The sequence below is a fragment of the Galeopterus variegatus genome, unplaced genomic scaffold (genome assembly GCF_000696425.1).
Source record: "Galeopterus variegatus unplaced genomic scaffold, G_variegatus-3.0.2 Scaffold4103, whole genome shotgun sequence".
NCBI lineage: Eukaryota > Metazoa > Chordata > Mammalia > Dermoptera > Cynocephalidae > Galeopterus > Galeopterus variegatus.
Window position 1 is genome coordinate 104049 of NW_007730214.1, and position 15632 is coordinate 119680.

The 15632-nt window shown below is 44.8% G+C and overlaps 1 protein-coding gene across 1 annotated transcript in view; it reads left to right on the forward strand.

The window, feature by feature from the left end:
• Positions 1-15632, forward strand: part of IGF2R (insulin-like growth factor 2 receptor) — an 85241-nt gene that overhangs the window by 7180 nt on the left and 62429 nt on the right. The window contains exons 3-7 of the mRNA XM_008586758.1: positions 3088-3212; positions 4765-4863; positions 10379-10511; positions 12873-13002; positions 14823-14928. Of these exons, the coding sequence (XP_008584980.1) occupies positions 3088-3212; positions 4765-4863; positions 10379-10511; positions 12873-13002; positions 14823-14928 (593 nt within the window). The remainder of the gene's footprint in view (positions 1-3087; positions 3213-4764; positions 4864-10378; positions 10512-12872; positions 13003-14822; positions 14929-15632) is intronic.

The following is a 15632-nucleotide window of genomic DNA, read 5'->3' on the forward strand; positions in this document are numbered from 1 at the left end:
CGAACACGGCCTGGAGCACTGAGAGGCACCGGCCTGGCGAGCACGGCCTGGAGCGCTCGGAGGCGCGGCCTGGCGAGCACGGCCTGGAGCGCTCGGAGGCGCGGGCCTGGCGAGCACGGCCTGGTGCGCTTGGAGGCGCAGCTGTTTGGCGCCATCCTTGGGGGCTGGCTGTGGGCCTGGCGTGCAGGCCGCGGCCCCGCAGTCTTTGTTCTGCCCTTGTCCGGGGAGGGCGGCCAGGTTGGCCGTTTGCCGCGGTTTTCTACGGCCTTTTCCGGATGTGCGGATTTGCAGCGGGCAGAGGAACAAGGCGAGATGAGGGGCGTGCGCGACGCCGATGGGGTCTGACGCTGAGGGACGCAGCTGCCCGCGCCGCTGTGGCAGAGCGGCCGGATCCCTCCCGACCCAAGTCCGGGGCCCCTCTCTGCTTTTTTAGGACCAGCCAGGCAGTGAGGAGGGGCACCCAGGAGCTCTCGGCCTGGGGCCGTAGGGGTTGCCCTGTGGCGGGACAGGCGGCGTGGACAGGAGTTCCGAGGTTGGGGGGATCTGTGGCCTGTGAACGCTCGGGAGACGCCGCACCCTCTTCTGGCCGCAGTGCGCCAACACATCCCGCCTTCTCCAGCTGGCACGTCCCCCTGAGCTGCGCGCGCATCACCGCGGGGCGCCCTGGAACCTTGCCTCCTGCTGCCGCAGGCACGCCCACTGTGGGCGGGGCCACGGGAGCTGTCCACGGGCGCTGTCCTCGGTCCCGGATCTTCGGCGCCAGAGCCTCGGCACGGCTTCTGCGCCCTTTTGGCTGAGCTGGTTGGGAAAAATATTTTAGAAAAGATCCCATGTGTTCCAGGCAGAGAAGGATGATCCCGACAGACCTACGCGACCACGCACGAAAGTGAGAGAACCGCTGTCACCTGGTGCCGCGGTGCAGCCCGGGTCCCTGGGCCCCTTTCTCGTCCCCAGCTCCCCGACCTCAGGTGCATGTGTAGAATTAGACCATATTCATCACCAGTTCGTGATACATGTTCATCATTAATCTGTGGGCTAACCTTTTTCTATTTAAGAAAAAATAGTTGTTTTGTGTAAGGTAGTGAGCCCTGTGCCGAAGAAAATCGAGGATCTTGACAATAACCACTGTTTGACTACGTGTTTCATCCTTTCCCCTTTATTTCTCTATTGGAAGTAATCATGAGCCCGCAAACTGTATTTAAAAATTTTTACTCTAACTTCTGATTAAACGGGTGTACGTGTGTTTATAAAAAGTGTATATCGTAGTATGTGCAACTTTTGGGGACTTAAAACAGTAGTGTTATACTGCTACAAACAATAATATTCTTGTCTTTCGCTGTGCTTTATTCCTTCTAATTGTTGTAATATTTTATCGTGTGGATCTACCAAAGTTAATTTATCCAGTCTTCCGCTGAGCATTTGGGTTGTTTCCAGGTTTCTGCTATTGTGAAGAGTGCTAGGTATTATTTCACGTTTCCTGTTACGTATATACGTGTGGTTTTCTCTTTGTGCATACCTAAGAGTGGAATAGCTCGGTCATGTAGGATACATGAATGTTCGATTTGAAGACCTAATGTCGTGCTGACTTGCATAGTGATTGTACTAATTCCACCAGCAACAAGGAGAGCTCTGGACCATCTCACCTCCAACAATTGGTATTTGATTTTTGCCAATGGAGTGCTGGGGATGACATGGCATGGTGGTCTTGATTTGCAGTTCTTTGATCACTGGTGATACCGATCATGTTTATTGACATACCTTTTTGTTCTGTTTGTTTGATCGTGTATTGTCAATTTTATATTGGGTTATCTGTTGCTTGTAGTGTATTCTTTTTCTTTGGAATCTTTAGAATTTCCTCTCTGTCTTTGATATTAAAATTCACTGTATTTCTTTTTTTTTTTTTTTTTTTTGGCATGCTGTGTGCTTTCGCAGCCAGAGGTCATTCATCGTCCTTCATTTCTTGGAATTGTAAAAAAAAAAAAAATGTTATTTGTTTGCATGTGTGTTTATGTAGATACTCTTGATGCCAGTTCTTTGCCAGTTTTGTGTATCTCCCAGTTTATAAGTTATTTCTGTTTTCTTTAAGCTACTTGTTTTTATGAATATAAACCTTAAATTGAGTAGGTCAACTTTACCAGTCTATTCTTTTGTGGTGAATGTTTTCAGGTCTTAAATTTTTTTCCTATAATAAGATCTAAAAGATATTTCCTGTCAAGTTTCAAAGTTTGGCTTTTGATGTTTACGTTTTTAATACATTTAGAGTTGATTTTGTGTGCAATGGTAGGTAGGGATCCAATTTTATTTTTACATATGAATAATTGTTTTGTTTCCAGTTCCACTTATTGGACACTTTTTTCTTTCCCACCAACCTGATGTATTACTTCTGTCATATTCAAAGTTTGATACACATATGTGTCTCTGTGCTCTCTTTTCTAGTCTGTTGGTCTCTATTCTCATCTGTTTGTCACTGCACATATTCCTATGTCAACCCCCATATTGATTTTTATATAGGCTTTTTTATTCTGGATTATTACAGTAATGTCCCAGATAAACTGAGACCTGGTCACTCTACCTGTGGGCCTTTGTAACGAATTTTGATTTTATGGCATGCATGATGGGAAGTATTGGAGAGTTTCAGCAGTTGAGTTATATATTTTGGTTTATGTTTTTGAAGATCTCATTGACACAAGATGGATGGGGAAGGGGGGATGACGAGAGCATGGAGGCAAGGGGACCAGTTAGGAGGTTGTTGCAAGCGTCCAGCTGAGAGGTGGTAGTGGAGTGAGTGGCAGTAGAGATGGAATAATGTGGATGAATTTGAGGTGGAGATACAAGCTGTAGAGCTTTCTGACATGTTCAGTGTGGTAGATAAGGGAAAGATAGGACTCAAGGCAATATGTTTGGCTTGAAGAGCTGGGTGGTGGAGATGCCATTTCTGAGATGGAGAATTCTGGGGAAGGGACAATTTTGTAAGTTTACAAGCTTTCAGATAAGTTACCATGCCGCTTTTAATTTGCTTATCCTTGGAAATAGCTTTATGGTTATGTGTGTTTTATAGCCTGTTGATTCTCTTTCCTCCCCAAATAGGTGACTCTCTTTTGAAAAGTGTAACCAGATCTCTTCTGGAATTCAACACAACAGTGAACTGTGAGCAGCAAAGCGCCAATCACAGAGTCCAGAGTAGCATCACCTTCCTGTGTGGGAAAACCCTGGTGAGTCCACACAGAGACACTGTATCTGTTTCTTTTGTAAAACTGGGCATTGTTGCTGTAGAGGCATTGCAGAGAGAATAAGCGAGGAAAGAAAAAACACAAATAAACAAAGTCCCAACCTAATCACCATTGCCATTAGAACCAATAAGTCAACCAATCCTAAACTTAGTTACAACTTTTAAGTGGAACTTGAGCCACATCCTGTGTAAGAACACAGTTAAAAGTGATTAGTGTGTTAAAACTCAAAGCACTGTTTAATGTTTATGTCACAGGCATACTTTTTTTTTTTTTTTTCTAAAATCTCTTCTCCCAGCATTTCATTTTGATAGGTTATAGGGCAATGTGTGTAGTACATTAAAAAAAATGCCCCCCCCCCAAAAAAAAAAAAATCAGAGAAACCAACATCTGTTTCAGAGAAGCCCTGGACAGTGAGTAATGTGTTCCCAAGCTTTTGGGGTATTACTTGGTGTTTAAAGGAACATAATTGTGTAAAGCATGATGCTTGTTCTTATTATGGGCACATTGTGTGTGATTTGTTAGTTTTAATCTTTATTTTTTAGAAAGAAACTTACAGTAAATAATTGTTAGCTTTTAGAGGAAGCAGTTGGTATACAAATTCTATGAAGTTCTGGAATTAGAGTAAGAACCCAAGTGTTTAGTTAGTCAGATTGAGTAAAACTTATGTGGCTACCAGATTGCTTTAAAATATCATTTTAGAATTTGGTGTAGTGACCATTACATCTTCAGGGCCATACATCTCATTTGAAGAACTTTAAAAATAAAACTAATATTGTTAGTTTTGGACCAGTCTATCAACTGTACTATTGTACATGTTGAGAACTTAAAAAAAGAATCTGTTTGCAGCAGAATGAACTATGAAGAATTATATTATAGAACAAGCTATCTGCTGTTTTAGCTTTAATTTCCTTTAAGAATTCTGTTTACCGTACGAGAAACAGAACTATAAAGGAGAACCCTTTAGGATTTGCACGTGGGAGTGTAGATGTTAATTCTGGCTGTGCCATGTGTCACCCAGTGGCACTGTGGTTGACCAGTGTGGAGTCGGCCCTGGTTGCAGCCTGACAGGAGGGGCTGCCCTCAAGGGTGGGGTCTGAAGCGAGACTAGGCTCACTCCCTTGTCTGGCGGGTGCACTAACTCGGCCCGTTGATGCAGATGGGCTCCTCGCAGGGGCCTCCTCACAGGAAGCGTGAGCTCATGCTTTTGGCTTTGAGTTTGTTGGCATTTGGTGAAGAGAACATGTGCAGTTCAAGAGAGACAACTCCGAGGCTCACTTCCCAGGAGCTTACTGTGCTTGGATAATTCGGGCAGTAGAACAATGTTGGACCAGTTGTGCTAAAATTCCAACATGATTTCATGAAGCTTTTGTCTCAGGATTTTCGGGTTTGGGAAATTCTTGGTGACCTTGTTTAACTAGAACAGTTGTGTTTCCCACCCTTATTGTTACTGCTACTTTTATTGTGTTCTAACTTTAAAAAAGAAACTTGACGATATGAAGTATGGTAACTTATTTTAATTTATTTTTTTAAATAGGGAACTCCTGAATTTGTAACAGCAACAGAATGTGTGCATTACTTTGAGTGGAAGACCACTGCAGCCTGCAAGAAAGACATATTTAAAGCTAATAAAGAGGTAACTAAGGAACTTTAAAGCTATATGCTTATGAAGTATACTCCGGGGACCTTTAAGATTTGAAATACTAATTCTAACGTTTTGGGGTGAAGATCTTTATTAGTTTTTAAACTCCAGTTGAGCAGAGATACCATGTGATTTAACTGTTAAAACTTTTCCGAGTGGTTCTTATTTTTAGGACAGGGCATGTAATATATTATAGGATATGATTTTTGGTCCAGATTGGAAAAAGAATGACTCACCCATATCAGGCAAGTTAGTTCTTGGTTTCTGGTGCTGCGAAACTCAATAAATTAAGTGACGTGGTTGGGCTTAGGTTTAGGTTGTTCACTCTACCTACAGGAGCTATCTCCTCTGACCTCGGCTACTTCATTTCTACCTGGGGTGCACCCTACTCTGATAAATTAAGTGACGTGGTTGGGCTTAGGTTTAGGTTGTTCACTCTACCTACAGGAGCTATCTGCTCTGACCTCGGCTACTTCATTTCTACCTGGGGTGCACCCTACTCTGGTAAGTCCCCTCTGCCTATTTTCATTGTTAAATCCCTCTCCTCAGCCTTGGGGTGGCTTCTGATGCATTGTGAATCCAGGCCAGGTGTTCTTACCCCTCATATTCTTTGCTGGGTCACCTCCAAGATTAGATTACTGTTACTGTTCTTGCCACTCTTTGTTCTAAAAATCAAGTCAAGTTATGAATAATATATTATCACTGATTTTTCTCATATGGCCATCTATAAAAGAAGAGGTAGTTTGATGTGGAAATGGAAGAGGCGAAATGTCACCTCCCAGAAAAGAGCATAAGGAATGCTCAATGAGGAAAAAATGTTTAAAGTGGAAAGAATTAAGGCCAATATTTGGAGGTGGTGTCAAATTTAAACTTTTAAGTTTTAAAACTTAGATTAAGCTGTTTGATGATGTACCGTTAGCGGCAGGAAAAGCATCTCGAACCTGAAATCCATTTGGGGGTGGGTGGGGGTGGGGGGTAGTCATCCTCAAGTGTCCATTTGGCTGGATCTGAGTCACTTCTCGCTGGAGGCAGCGACCGTAGAGAGCGTGCCTTCCACTCTCTTGGGACACCCCACCTCTCTCGGCCCCACAGATGCTCTCTTGGGCTCTGATTCTCCAACCTGATAGTGATACCCAATTTTTTCTGTTTTTTTTGAGTGCTTCTCTTACCTCGCTTTCCTGAATTGATAATTGTGTCTTCTACCACTTAGGAAAAAATTTTGCTTTCCAAAATAAGTAAACAACAACTTGTTTTCTATAGATCAGAAGTTGCAAATTATGGCCTGTGGGCCAAATCCTGCCCCTGGCCCTTTTTTTTGTACAGCTCCAGAACTAAGTGGTTTTGACATTTTTACAGGATTGTGAAAAAACAAAGAATATGCAACAGAGACCTACGTGACCCAGAAGGCCTAAGAAAAGATCTTTACGGAAAACATTCATATTCTAAATAGTTTTGTGGGGTGGAGTGGGGAGATATAGTCTGTTTTTCTCAAAATAGTGACATTTAGTTTCTCTCAGAAGCTGAGCTGGAGACGCAGGAGAACTGTAGTTTGTTCTCACTTATCTCTTTAGGTGTGGTTGGCAACTGGGGCTTTATTCATGCGGTTTTCGTTTACTGAGAGGCTGTTTGTGGGCTAAGCAGGAGGAAGGAATTCCATTACATTTTGAAATGGTTCTGCTTTTGGGGAGCCCATGGACTAATAATGGTATGGAGGACGCAACCATATTCACTAGCTCAGTTTTTTTCTGCCTTATGGAAAGATAAATTAGATGGAAAGAACTGAAGAGAATAATGACTGCCAACAATATAGTGCTGTCACCCTTAATAAACCTTAATAAAATATATGCCATTCTTTCCGTGTTTGGTGTGATTTGATTACACCTTGCAGGGTATGGTATGATAACTTAAAAGAGTTTTATGTGTTTGTATAACACTCATTCCTTCAAAAAAAAAAAAAATCTTGTTTTGGTTTAGTGTCGGTATGGTCTTGATTTCCACGTCTTATTGATGTTTCTTTATTTCTTTCGTTGGTTTTGCCCTGTCAGATTTAGACTGATTTGATGGGCAAAGAGTGTAGCAATTCCAAACAGTGTCTTTTAAAACTGCTGTTACAGCGCGTGGTCTGTGGATTCTGGTAGGGGTTTTTAAAGATAATTATTTCTTTAAAACATTTTATACATAACGTCCCCTACCATAGCTCTCTTGGGAACATATAAAATTCAGACCTGGCCTGCTAGTAGCCTCACCAGAGTTATATAAGAAAGACTAATATACATAAAACAACATTAGCTGTGTTCACTCCATGCGTGGTGTGTTGACGCTGGCATGCCACCGCCTTCTCCAGGCTGCTGAAGCCCTGGTCTTATGAATGTCTCCATTGCTGTGCCCAGCGTGGCAGGAAGTGGGGGGATGTTCCCTGGAGCCTGGCTTGTTTTTCCGTCGGGCGCTCCAGTTCTGGGGGGCCTGCCTTAGGCGTGTCTTCCCTCTGGGGGTGGGGAGACAGCAGCGGTGCCTGGAGGTCTTGCTGACTTGGCATCCTCCAAGCATCCTGGTGAAAGGGGCTGGTTTGAGTTTGGGCTCTGTCTCTCCTGCCCTGTGCCGTCTCGCTCCCTGTCTGTCTCAGGCACTCATTCTGCTAGCTAGAGCACTGCTTCTTGTCTCCCGTCCCAACCAGCCAGCCCACTCGCTCCCCTCTCAAGTTCATGCTTTATAGGATCTCACTGTGGGATGACAAGCTTTAGATTTGCAAGATTATGGACCCTTGTGGTTGTTTTTCACTGCAACCCAATTATAGTCTGCAGTAATAACTTTTATTTTAATTGCCTTTATGTGCAATGTGGCGTTTAAACATGGGCTCTGGTGCCTGCGTTCTCTGAACACTGGAGTTTCCAACCTTCTCAGTTGACAGTGAAATCACTCGTGTCTGAGAAGCATTTCAGGCAGTGGGAGCCTTGGCTTTAAAGATGTGGTGGAAATGAGTTTGTGTGCCTCTGAGGCCATGAGGAGGTGTAAGTTGTTTGATTTACTCCATTAGGTCTCCATGAGATCTCTGAAAACAAGACTGGGGAAAAAGGATATTTATTGGGTTAGAGCATTCCTGCAGGTTTGATAGCATCTTTCTAAGAAAAATTTGGAAGCTAATTTTTAAGCAGTTAACTTTTGTAAACAGAACTGCCTGTGATTTGCTTCAGTCTGAAAGATAAAATTTTGGGAAACTTATCCATGGAAAGTAATAAAACTAATTATGTGGAAATGTTTGCAGAGAACATGAATTTTTAGAATATTCCTTGGAAGAGGCAATTAAAAAGATACCAATGTATTATTTTGGAAATAAAATTTAAAGGGATGTTTCAAGTAAAGTCATGGCAGTAGATATTGTTAACTTGGTGACCAAGGTCTTTTTTATTCTTCGGTACATCTTTGGGCATTGATGTTTTTCCTTCAGAAATAAGCAGAACTCTTAGGTTATAGAGTCTTGCCAACTTTAATGGGTTTCTTGACATTTTAAAAATACAAAGGCCGTTAGTTTCTAGGGATGAGAGAGTGGTCATAAGTTAGAATTAAGTAAAGATGGATTAAGATGCCCAGAGGAGGAACTTGTCCTTATATTTTATTGAGCAGGGATTTATCGAGCTCCTGGTGTGTTCTAGGTATTGTGTTGAGCCTTGGTTAGGGCTCCTGCAGTGACTGGGCCCTAACCAAGCTCAAGGAGCTTCCATTCTAGTGGGAGGAAACTCACAAGTCAACACATAGCAGTCCCTGGTATTATATACCTCAGTGCTGTGAAGCAAAAAGAGGCAGGTAAGGGAGTTGAGAGAGGTGGAGAGTGCTGTTTCAGAAAAGGCCTTGCTAAGTAGGTGGTGTTTCATCCCAGACCTGAATGAACTGAGGGAGAGAGCCCTGTGGATATTCAGGGGAAACACAGCTCAGGTAGAGGGAGCATCGAGTTTCAGGGGGCGGAAGTGCAACGAGTGGCGTGTGTGGCCGCGTGGAGCCAGAGAGAGTGGTAGCCGGGGTCAGGGATCATGGAGGAGTTCGAATTTCATTCTCAGCGTCATTGGAAGCTGTTTTGATCAGGGAGCAATGTGGCCTAATTTACCTTGTGAAGATCAATCCTGTGGTTGAGGAGACATGGGCTGGGGGTAAGAGGCCATCAAAGCTGGAACTGGGAACCAGTGAAGAGACTGTTTTAGTCTGGAGACTGAGGTGGCCTGGACAGGGTGCCTGTGGTGGAGGTATGAGGAGCGGGAAGATCTGGGACTTAATTTGAAGGTAGAACGGACAGGACTTGCTAATGGTTAGTTGTGGACTGAGAGAGAAAGCAAGGGCTGCGGGGTAGCCTCAGGGTTTTGGCCCGTGCAGCTGGTGGAATGATTGCTTCATTTCCCGAGACAGGGAATGTTGGGATAAGGGCAGGTTTTGAGGGAGAAATCAAAGGTCCATTTTAAGTATGTTAAATTTGAGATGTCTTTGTATATCCAGGTGACGACAGTAAGCAATGGCAATGAATAACACTTGTATCGACCTTTAATTCATTCAGTCCTTAAACCAACATTGTGAAGTAATTACTGTCATCATTCCCATTTGACACATGGAAAAACCGAGGCACAGAGGTTACATTTGCTCATGGTCACATGGAGTGTCAGCACCACAGTTTGAACCCAAGCATTCTGCCTGCAGAGTCTGTGCTCATAAACACAGCTTTTGTTGGTGGCTGTGTCTGGGGAAAGGTCAAGGCTCGAGACCTAAATCTGGGAATCATTGGCAGGTATTTAAGACCACGCATGGAATGGGTGTAGACAGGGAAGAGGTCTGATAAGTAAGCTGTGGAGCACCTCTGCATTTAGAGTCAGAAGGAGGATGGGAAATGTTTTCAGGGGGCTGAGAAAGAGCGACAGCAGGGCAGAAGGAAATGAGGAGGCTCTGGGTGGCCAGGAAGCAAAGTGAAGAAAGGTTTCAGGAAGGAGAGAACAGTAGCAGCGTCACATGCCGTTTGGCCCATGCGAGGGCAAGATTGAGGCATGGGCATCGGATCAGGCAGCAAGGAGGGTGTTGATGACCTGGTAGGTGTGGTTTGGGGGCAGGGGGTGGGCAGAAACCTGATGTGACTGTGTCCAAGAGGGAATGGAGAGTGAGCAGGAGCAGACGATGAGCAGGGACAGTCCGAGGAATTTGCTTTAAATTTGGAGACATGGGAAGATAGCTGAGCGGGGTGGAGGGACAAGGGAGGACATCACAGCACAGTGCAGAGGTGATCCAGTTGCAGAGCAGAGGAGACGATGGCCGGAGCACAGCCTTGGAGTGGGTGAGAAGAGAAACTGAGAACAAGAGTAGAGAAGCTGAAACCTTCTTCCACCTTTGCTTTGCTTTGTTGTCATCAGGGGACATCATGGCCTGCTAGACCCTAAGAAGTGGATACCGGTGTTGTGTGGCATCCATTGCAGGCTTTTCTGACCTGCTCGTCCCGCGGTATGTGTTGAGGACTCACTTTTTCCTTCCTCTCTTCCAGGTGCCATGCTATGCATTTGATGAGGAGCTGAGGAAGCACGATTTAAATCCCCTGATCAAGATGAGTGGTGGCTACTTGGTGGATGACTCTGATCCGGACACGTCTCTATTTATCAACGTTTGTAGAGACATAGGTATAAATCTTCGTGGAATTGGGGTGTGTGGTGTTGGTGAAGGATTTCTTATAAGCCTTCAGTATCTTTGCCCTTCCACCTTTCTTCCTACTTGGATGTTCATGTCACAAATGAGGCCCTCTAAGAAAGCTTTTGTCCCGAAAGATATTCTTTTTGCACAGCCCGCTCTTCCTCCCCCAGTAAATTCTGATTCCATGCCTCCTCCCTGGCCCCTGCAGTTCCATCTAAGCCATCGGTCCATTTCATGTGTTGTCTCTGCCAGACATGTAGGGTTTCAGGATTCCGTAGTGAGGAATGGTTGGTCTTCCTGTGTGTCCCTGAGTCCCTTGGCTGTGAGTTGCAGGACAGGTAAAGGAAACAATGGGTGACAAAGCCTGTGGGTACTTGGTCATGATGCATATGTTGGGCCCTGGCCAACCTCTTCCCTGGCTTTCTCTGTAGATGCCCGAACTGGCGTGAGAAGCTTGGGTATCTTTGCTAAATCAGCTAAAGGCTGTACTGGTCTTTATCTACGAAGGGCCATGAAAAGTTTTACTAAGCCTTTAAACTAGCCTGTAGCTAATAGGACTAAGCGAGGCTTCTGAAGCCTAGCTTCGTGTTTCTCTTCAGGGCTGTGACTTGTCAGCCCCATAGGCCAGGGCTTGTCTTTCTGCAGTGCTAGCAGTGGCTGTGCTATGAGTAAATGTTGCTGATGGTTAACTGATAAAAAGGTCATTTCTAGTGTTTTCTTTATGTTTCTGTCTCTCACAAAGTACATACTACTTTGGCCTTAGAAAATTTTGGAAAAAAATTTAAAAAATAATACATGGGGTATTGCTGGGTAGTAGGTACATGTATATTAATTTACAGTTATTCTTTAAATTGTGCATATACATTAGGGGTCATCTTGTTTGTGTATTATTTCCAAACAGTTAAAAATAGTGAATATACCCCACACATGGCTCACCAGAAGTGACCAGTGGTAATTTTATATTTTTTTTGTGTTGGGTTATTACATCACTCTTTTGTTCTCCAAGGACAGGCTTTATTGAACTTTGAAACAAGGTCAGTAGACGAAGTCTTTATCTTAAATGGTTTTTAATAATTAAATTTGGTTAAAAAGTTAAAGATTCTTATAGATTATTGAATTCTGAAATAATGTGCTGTTTGGTTTGGAAAACATTTAAATTTCTGGTCTTTTATCATTTGGGGGATTATCTGAATTCACTGGATATTTTCTTACAAAAGTTTCTTTTTCTCCAATTTCCTAGCAATTTTAGTTGAACTTTAGTGACTTTGACTCGCACTAGAAGTGCCCCAGTTTTTGCTCAGACATAACTGGATATTTTCTTACAAAAGTTTCTTTTTCTCCAATTTCCTAGCAATTTTAGTTGAACTTAGTGACTTTGACTCGCACTAGAAGTGCCCCAGTTTTTGCTCAGACATACTCCATCCCCAGAAAATTGGCCCGGTCCTCACACCAAGTTTGAGTGCAGCCCTGAAAACCCCACGAATAGAGCTTCGGCTTTGCTGCCATGTGCTCAGCTCCTGCACGTTCAGGGCACTTGCCTTGCTTCTTGCCTTCAGTAAACCAAGCAGTCTCATCCCTGTGAGGGTGAGAAGCCTGTGGCCGGTTGAGCCTGTATGTGTAGCAAACAGCTCGTTGAGTGAAGTTTCATATCATCCTGTGTTTGGAGGGCTGGAGAGTTTAAAGGTTTGCTTCCCTTTTCATTAGCCAGTGACTGTGGCGGAAGGAATATTACCCCTCCCCCTGCGATTGACAAGGCAAGTAAAGCCCAAGGCAGGTGATGTTAGTCACTCATTCATGGGAGAAAGATTTTTTTGAACTTCTACCATATACTAGCCGTACTTTAGGTGCTGGTGACAGCCTTAAACACGTGGCAGAACACACCACAGTTCCTGCTTTCCTGGAGCTTATAGTCAAGGAGAAGAAGGTACACAGTGAATAAGTAAACCCAAAAGTGTGTGAGGCCCCCAGCGATGATGGAAGTAATGCAGGTAAACAGAGGCACAGCCACAATCAGCTGAGCTATTGCTGCTGTGGTCTGTAAAGCCTGGGCATTGTTCTAGGCACATTGGTGTGTTCTTGTCTGTAATCCTACCCCAAGCCTGCGAGGCAGCACAGAATAGTCTCTGTGTACTGGGCACCTCGTACATCCCAGTGCAGAGCCAGTGCTGGACATTCCTTCACCCTGTGCTTTGTTTAGAGAGGTTAATGGCTTGCCAGCATCTCAGAATGGTGACTTAAGGAGACTTTTAAAAGTTCTATAATTTGTTTAAAGGGACCCTGGGCCTAAGGGTACATGTGATTACCACTCCTGACTCTCGATCTGATTTAATGTAATATGTGATATTTTACAGACTCACTGCGGGACTCCAGTCCACAGTTGCGTGGCTGTCCCTCTGGCACTGCTGCCTGCCTGGTAAGAGGAGACCAGGCGTTTGATGTTGGCCAGCCCAAGGAGGGTCTGAAGCTCGTGAGCAAGGACAGGTTAGTCTGAAGCCTCTGCCGTGGTTATGTTTTTAATTCTCAATAAGAATCTGACTTTTAGGGAGCTGCAAGAACATCTCTTTTCAACAGGGCTTGGGATAGTCCCTGCAGAACTACCCCTTCACGTGTGCTGTGGTCATTGGGCATCGCGGGGACTGGCTTGCTTGTTTTTTGCTTTCTAATCACTTGTCTCTTGTAGCAGTAAAAGTATGTATCATGATCCAGTCCATAGTACACACACACATTTGCTTCATGCAGTGATACCTACCTAATGGTGCATTCTCATATTCTGCATTGTGAGTCACCTGCAAGGTTGTTTTTGTGTCCAGAGTTCTCTGTTCTTTGGAGGGCAGGAGGCAGGAGGGCAGTTTGCTGGGGACCTTCCAGGGTGCAGTTTTCTCCTACCGGGTCACGGTGGGCACCCTGGTTCCCAGTGGGCGATGGTTTGTTCCTTGTAATAAGCCGTGCTGTTTACATATGCTCTACTGTCCCGTGACTTGGCAGAAATATGTTCTTCTCCGGCACGTTGCACATGACCACGTTCTGAACTTAGATCAAGGATTTCGATTACCCTGTTCCAGGGGCCTTTGGTAGATGCCTTGTTGCAGCTTCCTCTGGTCTGGAGCTAGTGGCATGTCAGGGTGATTGTAGGAGTTGTTACAATAACAGATTGCACTTCTGTCCCCAGCAAACACCAGAGCATAACCTAGAGTGAAAAATGTTTGGAATTTTTTGTGTGTGTGTCTGTATTTGTTTGTTCAGGCTGCCATAAGAAAATATCACAGACTGGGTGGCTTATACAACAGAAATTTATTTCCTCCTAGTCTGCAGGCTGGCAGTCCAACTCAGGGTGTCGGCAGAGCTGGTTTCTTCTGCTGCCGCTCCTTGGGCTCACAGCCGGCCGACTTCTCACTGTGTCCTCACATGGTCTCCCTCTGTGCAGGTCTGTGTCCTAATCTCCCCTTCTTATAAAGACACCAGCCATGTCAGTTTGGGCCCACCCGTCTGTCCTCATTTTTACTTATTTACCTCTTTTGGAAAAGGCTCTATCTCCAATACAGTCATGTGCTGAGACGTGGTAGCTAAGACTTAACATATGAATTGAGCTTAACATATGAATTGAGAGGGGAACCAATTCAGCCCCTCACAGTGTCTTCAGTGACAAGTTGTTGATTCCTGATCCTGGGAGGGCTGGAGAAGATCTGATAAAATGTGGGACACTGAGGAGAGCTTGAGCTAATCTCGGGAGAAGAGGCAGGTCATCTGTTTCCAACTGTCCTTCAGCCGGCTGGCCAGGCGCAGCGGCGCCTTCCACAGTGAGAGCGCCGGACCCTTCCTGGTGGGCGGTGGGAGGACCCAGGTGTGTGACACTGGGCTGGTGCTCTCGGTAATCTTCAGGTTTAAAAAAAAGAGGAAAGATCTTTGGCTCGCACTCAGATGTTATTTAAAGAGGAAACGGTCCTATGGCTTTGTGGGCAAAAATGTGCTTGGCCTGCTGTCTGTGTTCATATTGTTTTGTTAGATATCTACAAACCCTTTTCTTTGTTTTACTCAAACAGCTTTTCTTTGTATTTCAAATTTGCATGTTGGTCATTTTATTTTATTTTTTTTAAAAATGGTGCGCATTGAAGTTTATTTTAAATGTTTTTCCCAAGTAGAAATGCAGTAGTTATTGTATACTATAGCTCTTTTACATTTTCACGTTTCTTAGGTGTCCCCCCGTCCCTCAAGTGAATGTGCGGAATGCTCAGGACAGCACATTAATTTGTACGTAATTCATGCTTTTGTGATGCTCTTTTCTCTCAATGTGTGTCCTGCAGGCTTGTCCTGAGTTACATGAAGGAAGAGGTAGGACAGCTAGACTTTTGTGATGGTCACAGCCCAGCAGTAACTATTACGTTTGTTTGCCCATCACAGCGGAGAGAGGTAAGTGTCTTGTCTCCAGATGTCTTAAAAGCAGGGCACAGTAGCCTGGGTTGCCTAAATGAACAGGAGTCTGGGTTTGGGGCAGGGCAGGCCGGGGTGCAGGAAAGGGGGGCAGTCAGAAAGGGTGTTGGTGGTCTCAGGAAGAGACCCGCTTCCTGGGATAGATCCTGCTACTTGGGGGAGGGTCACAGCGGGGGGGGGGTTCACTTGCACCAACCCAGAGGGGCCTCTGCATGTATCAAGGTAGGAGGGTGTTTTGTTGTAGTCTGAGTGAGATGATTCTAAGTGGCTCATGGATAGATTGTTTTATTCTTATTGTTACTTCGATTTTACTGCATAGTTGAAAAGCCGTAAGTATAATCTCAGCCTGCGATTTCTTACGGGGGTGAGTTTCACTGCCTCCTCCTTCCCAGTTCTGCGCCTACTCCCCTACCGCCTTCCTCCACTCACACTCACAGATTTATTACTCTGTCCTCCAGCGGTTTATGAGGTCTCTAGCACAGTTGTAAACTCCTTGAGGGTAGTGGGAGTCTTATTTGTCCTTGAGTGTCTGTAGCCCAGAGGCCTTTGCACGCATCCGTTTGCTGGTTAAGTGTTTTAACAGGCTCAGGGGCTGATGGAGAGGAGGCCTCCCCCAGGGAGGAGGGGCGGGGCTTTCTTGCAGTGATTTCTGCCTTCCTCTATTAGAATGAGGCTGAGGTGGG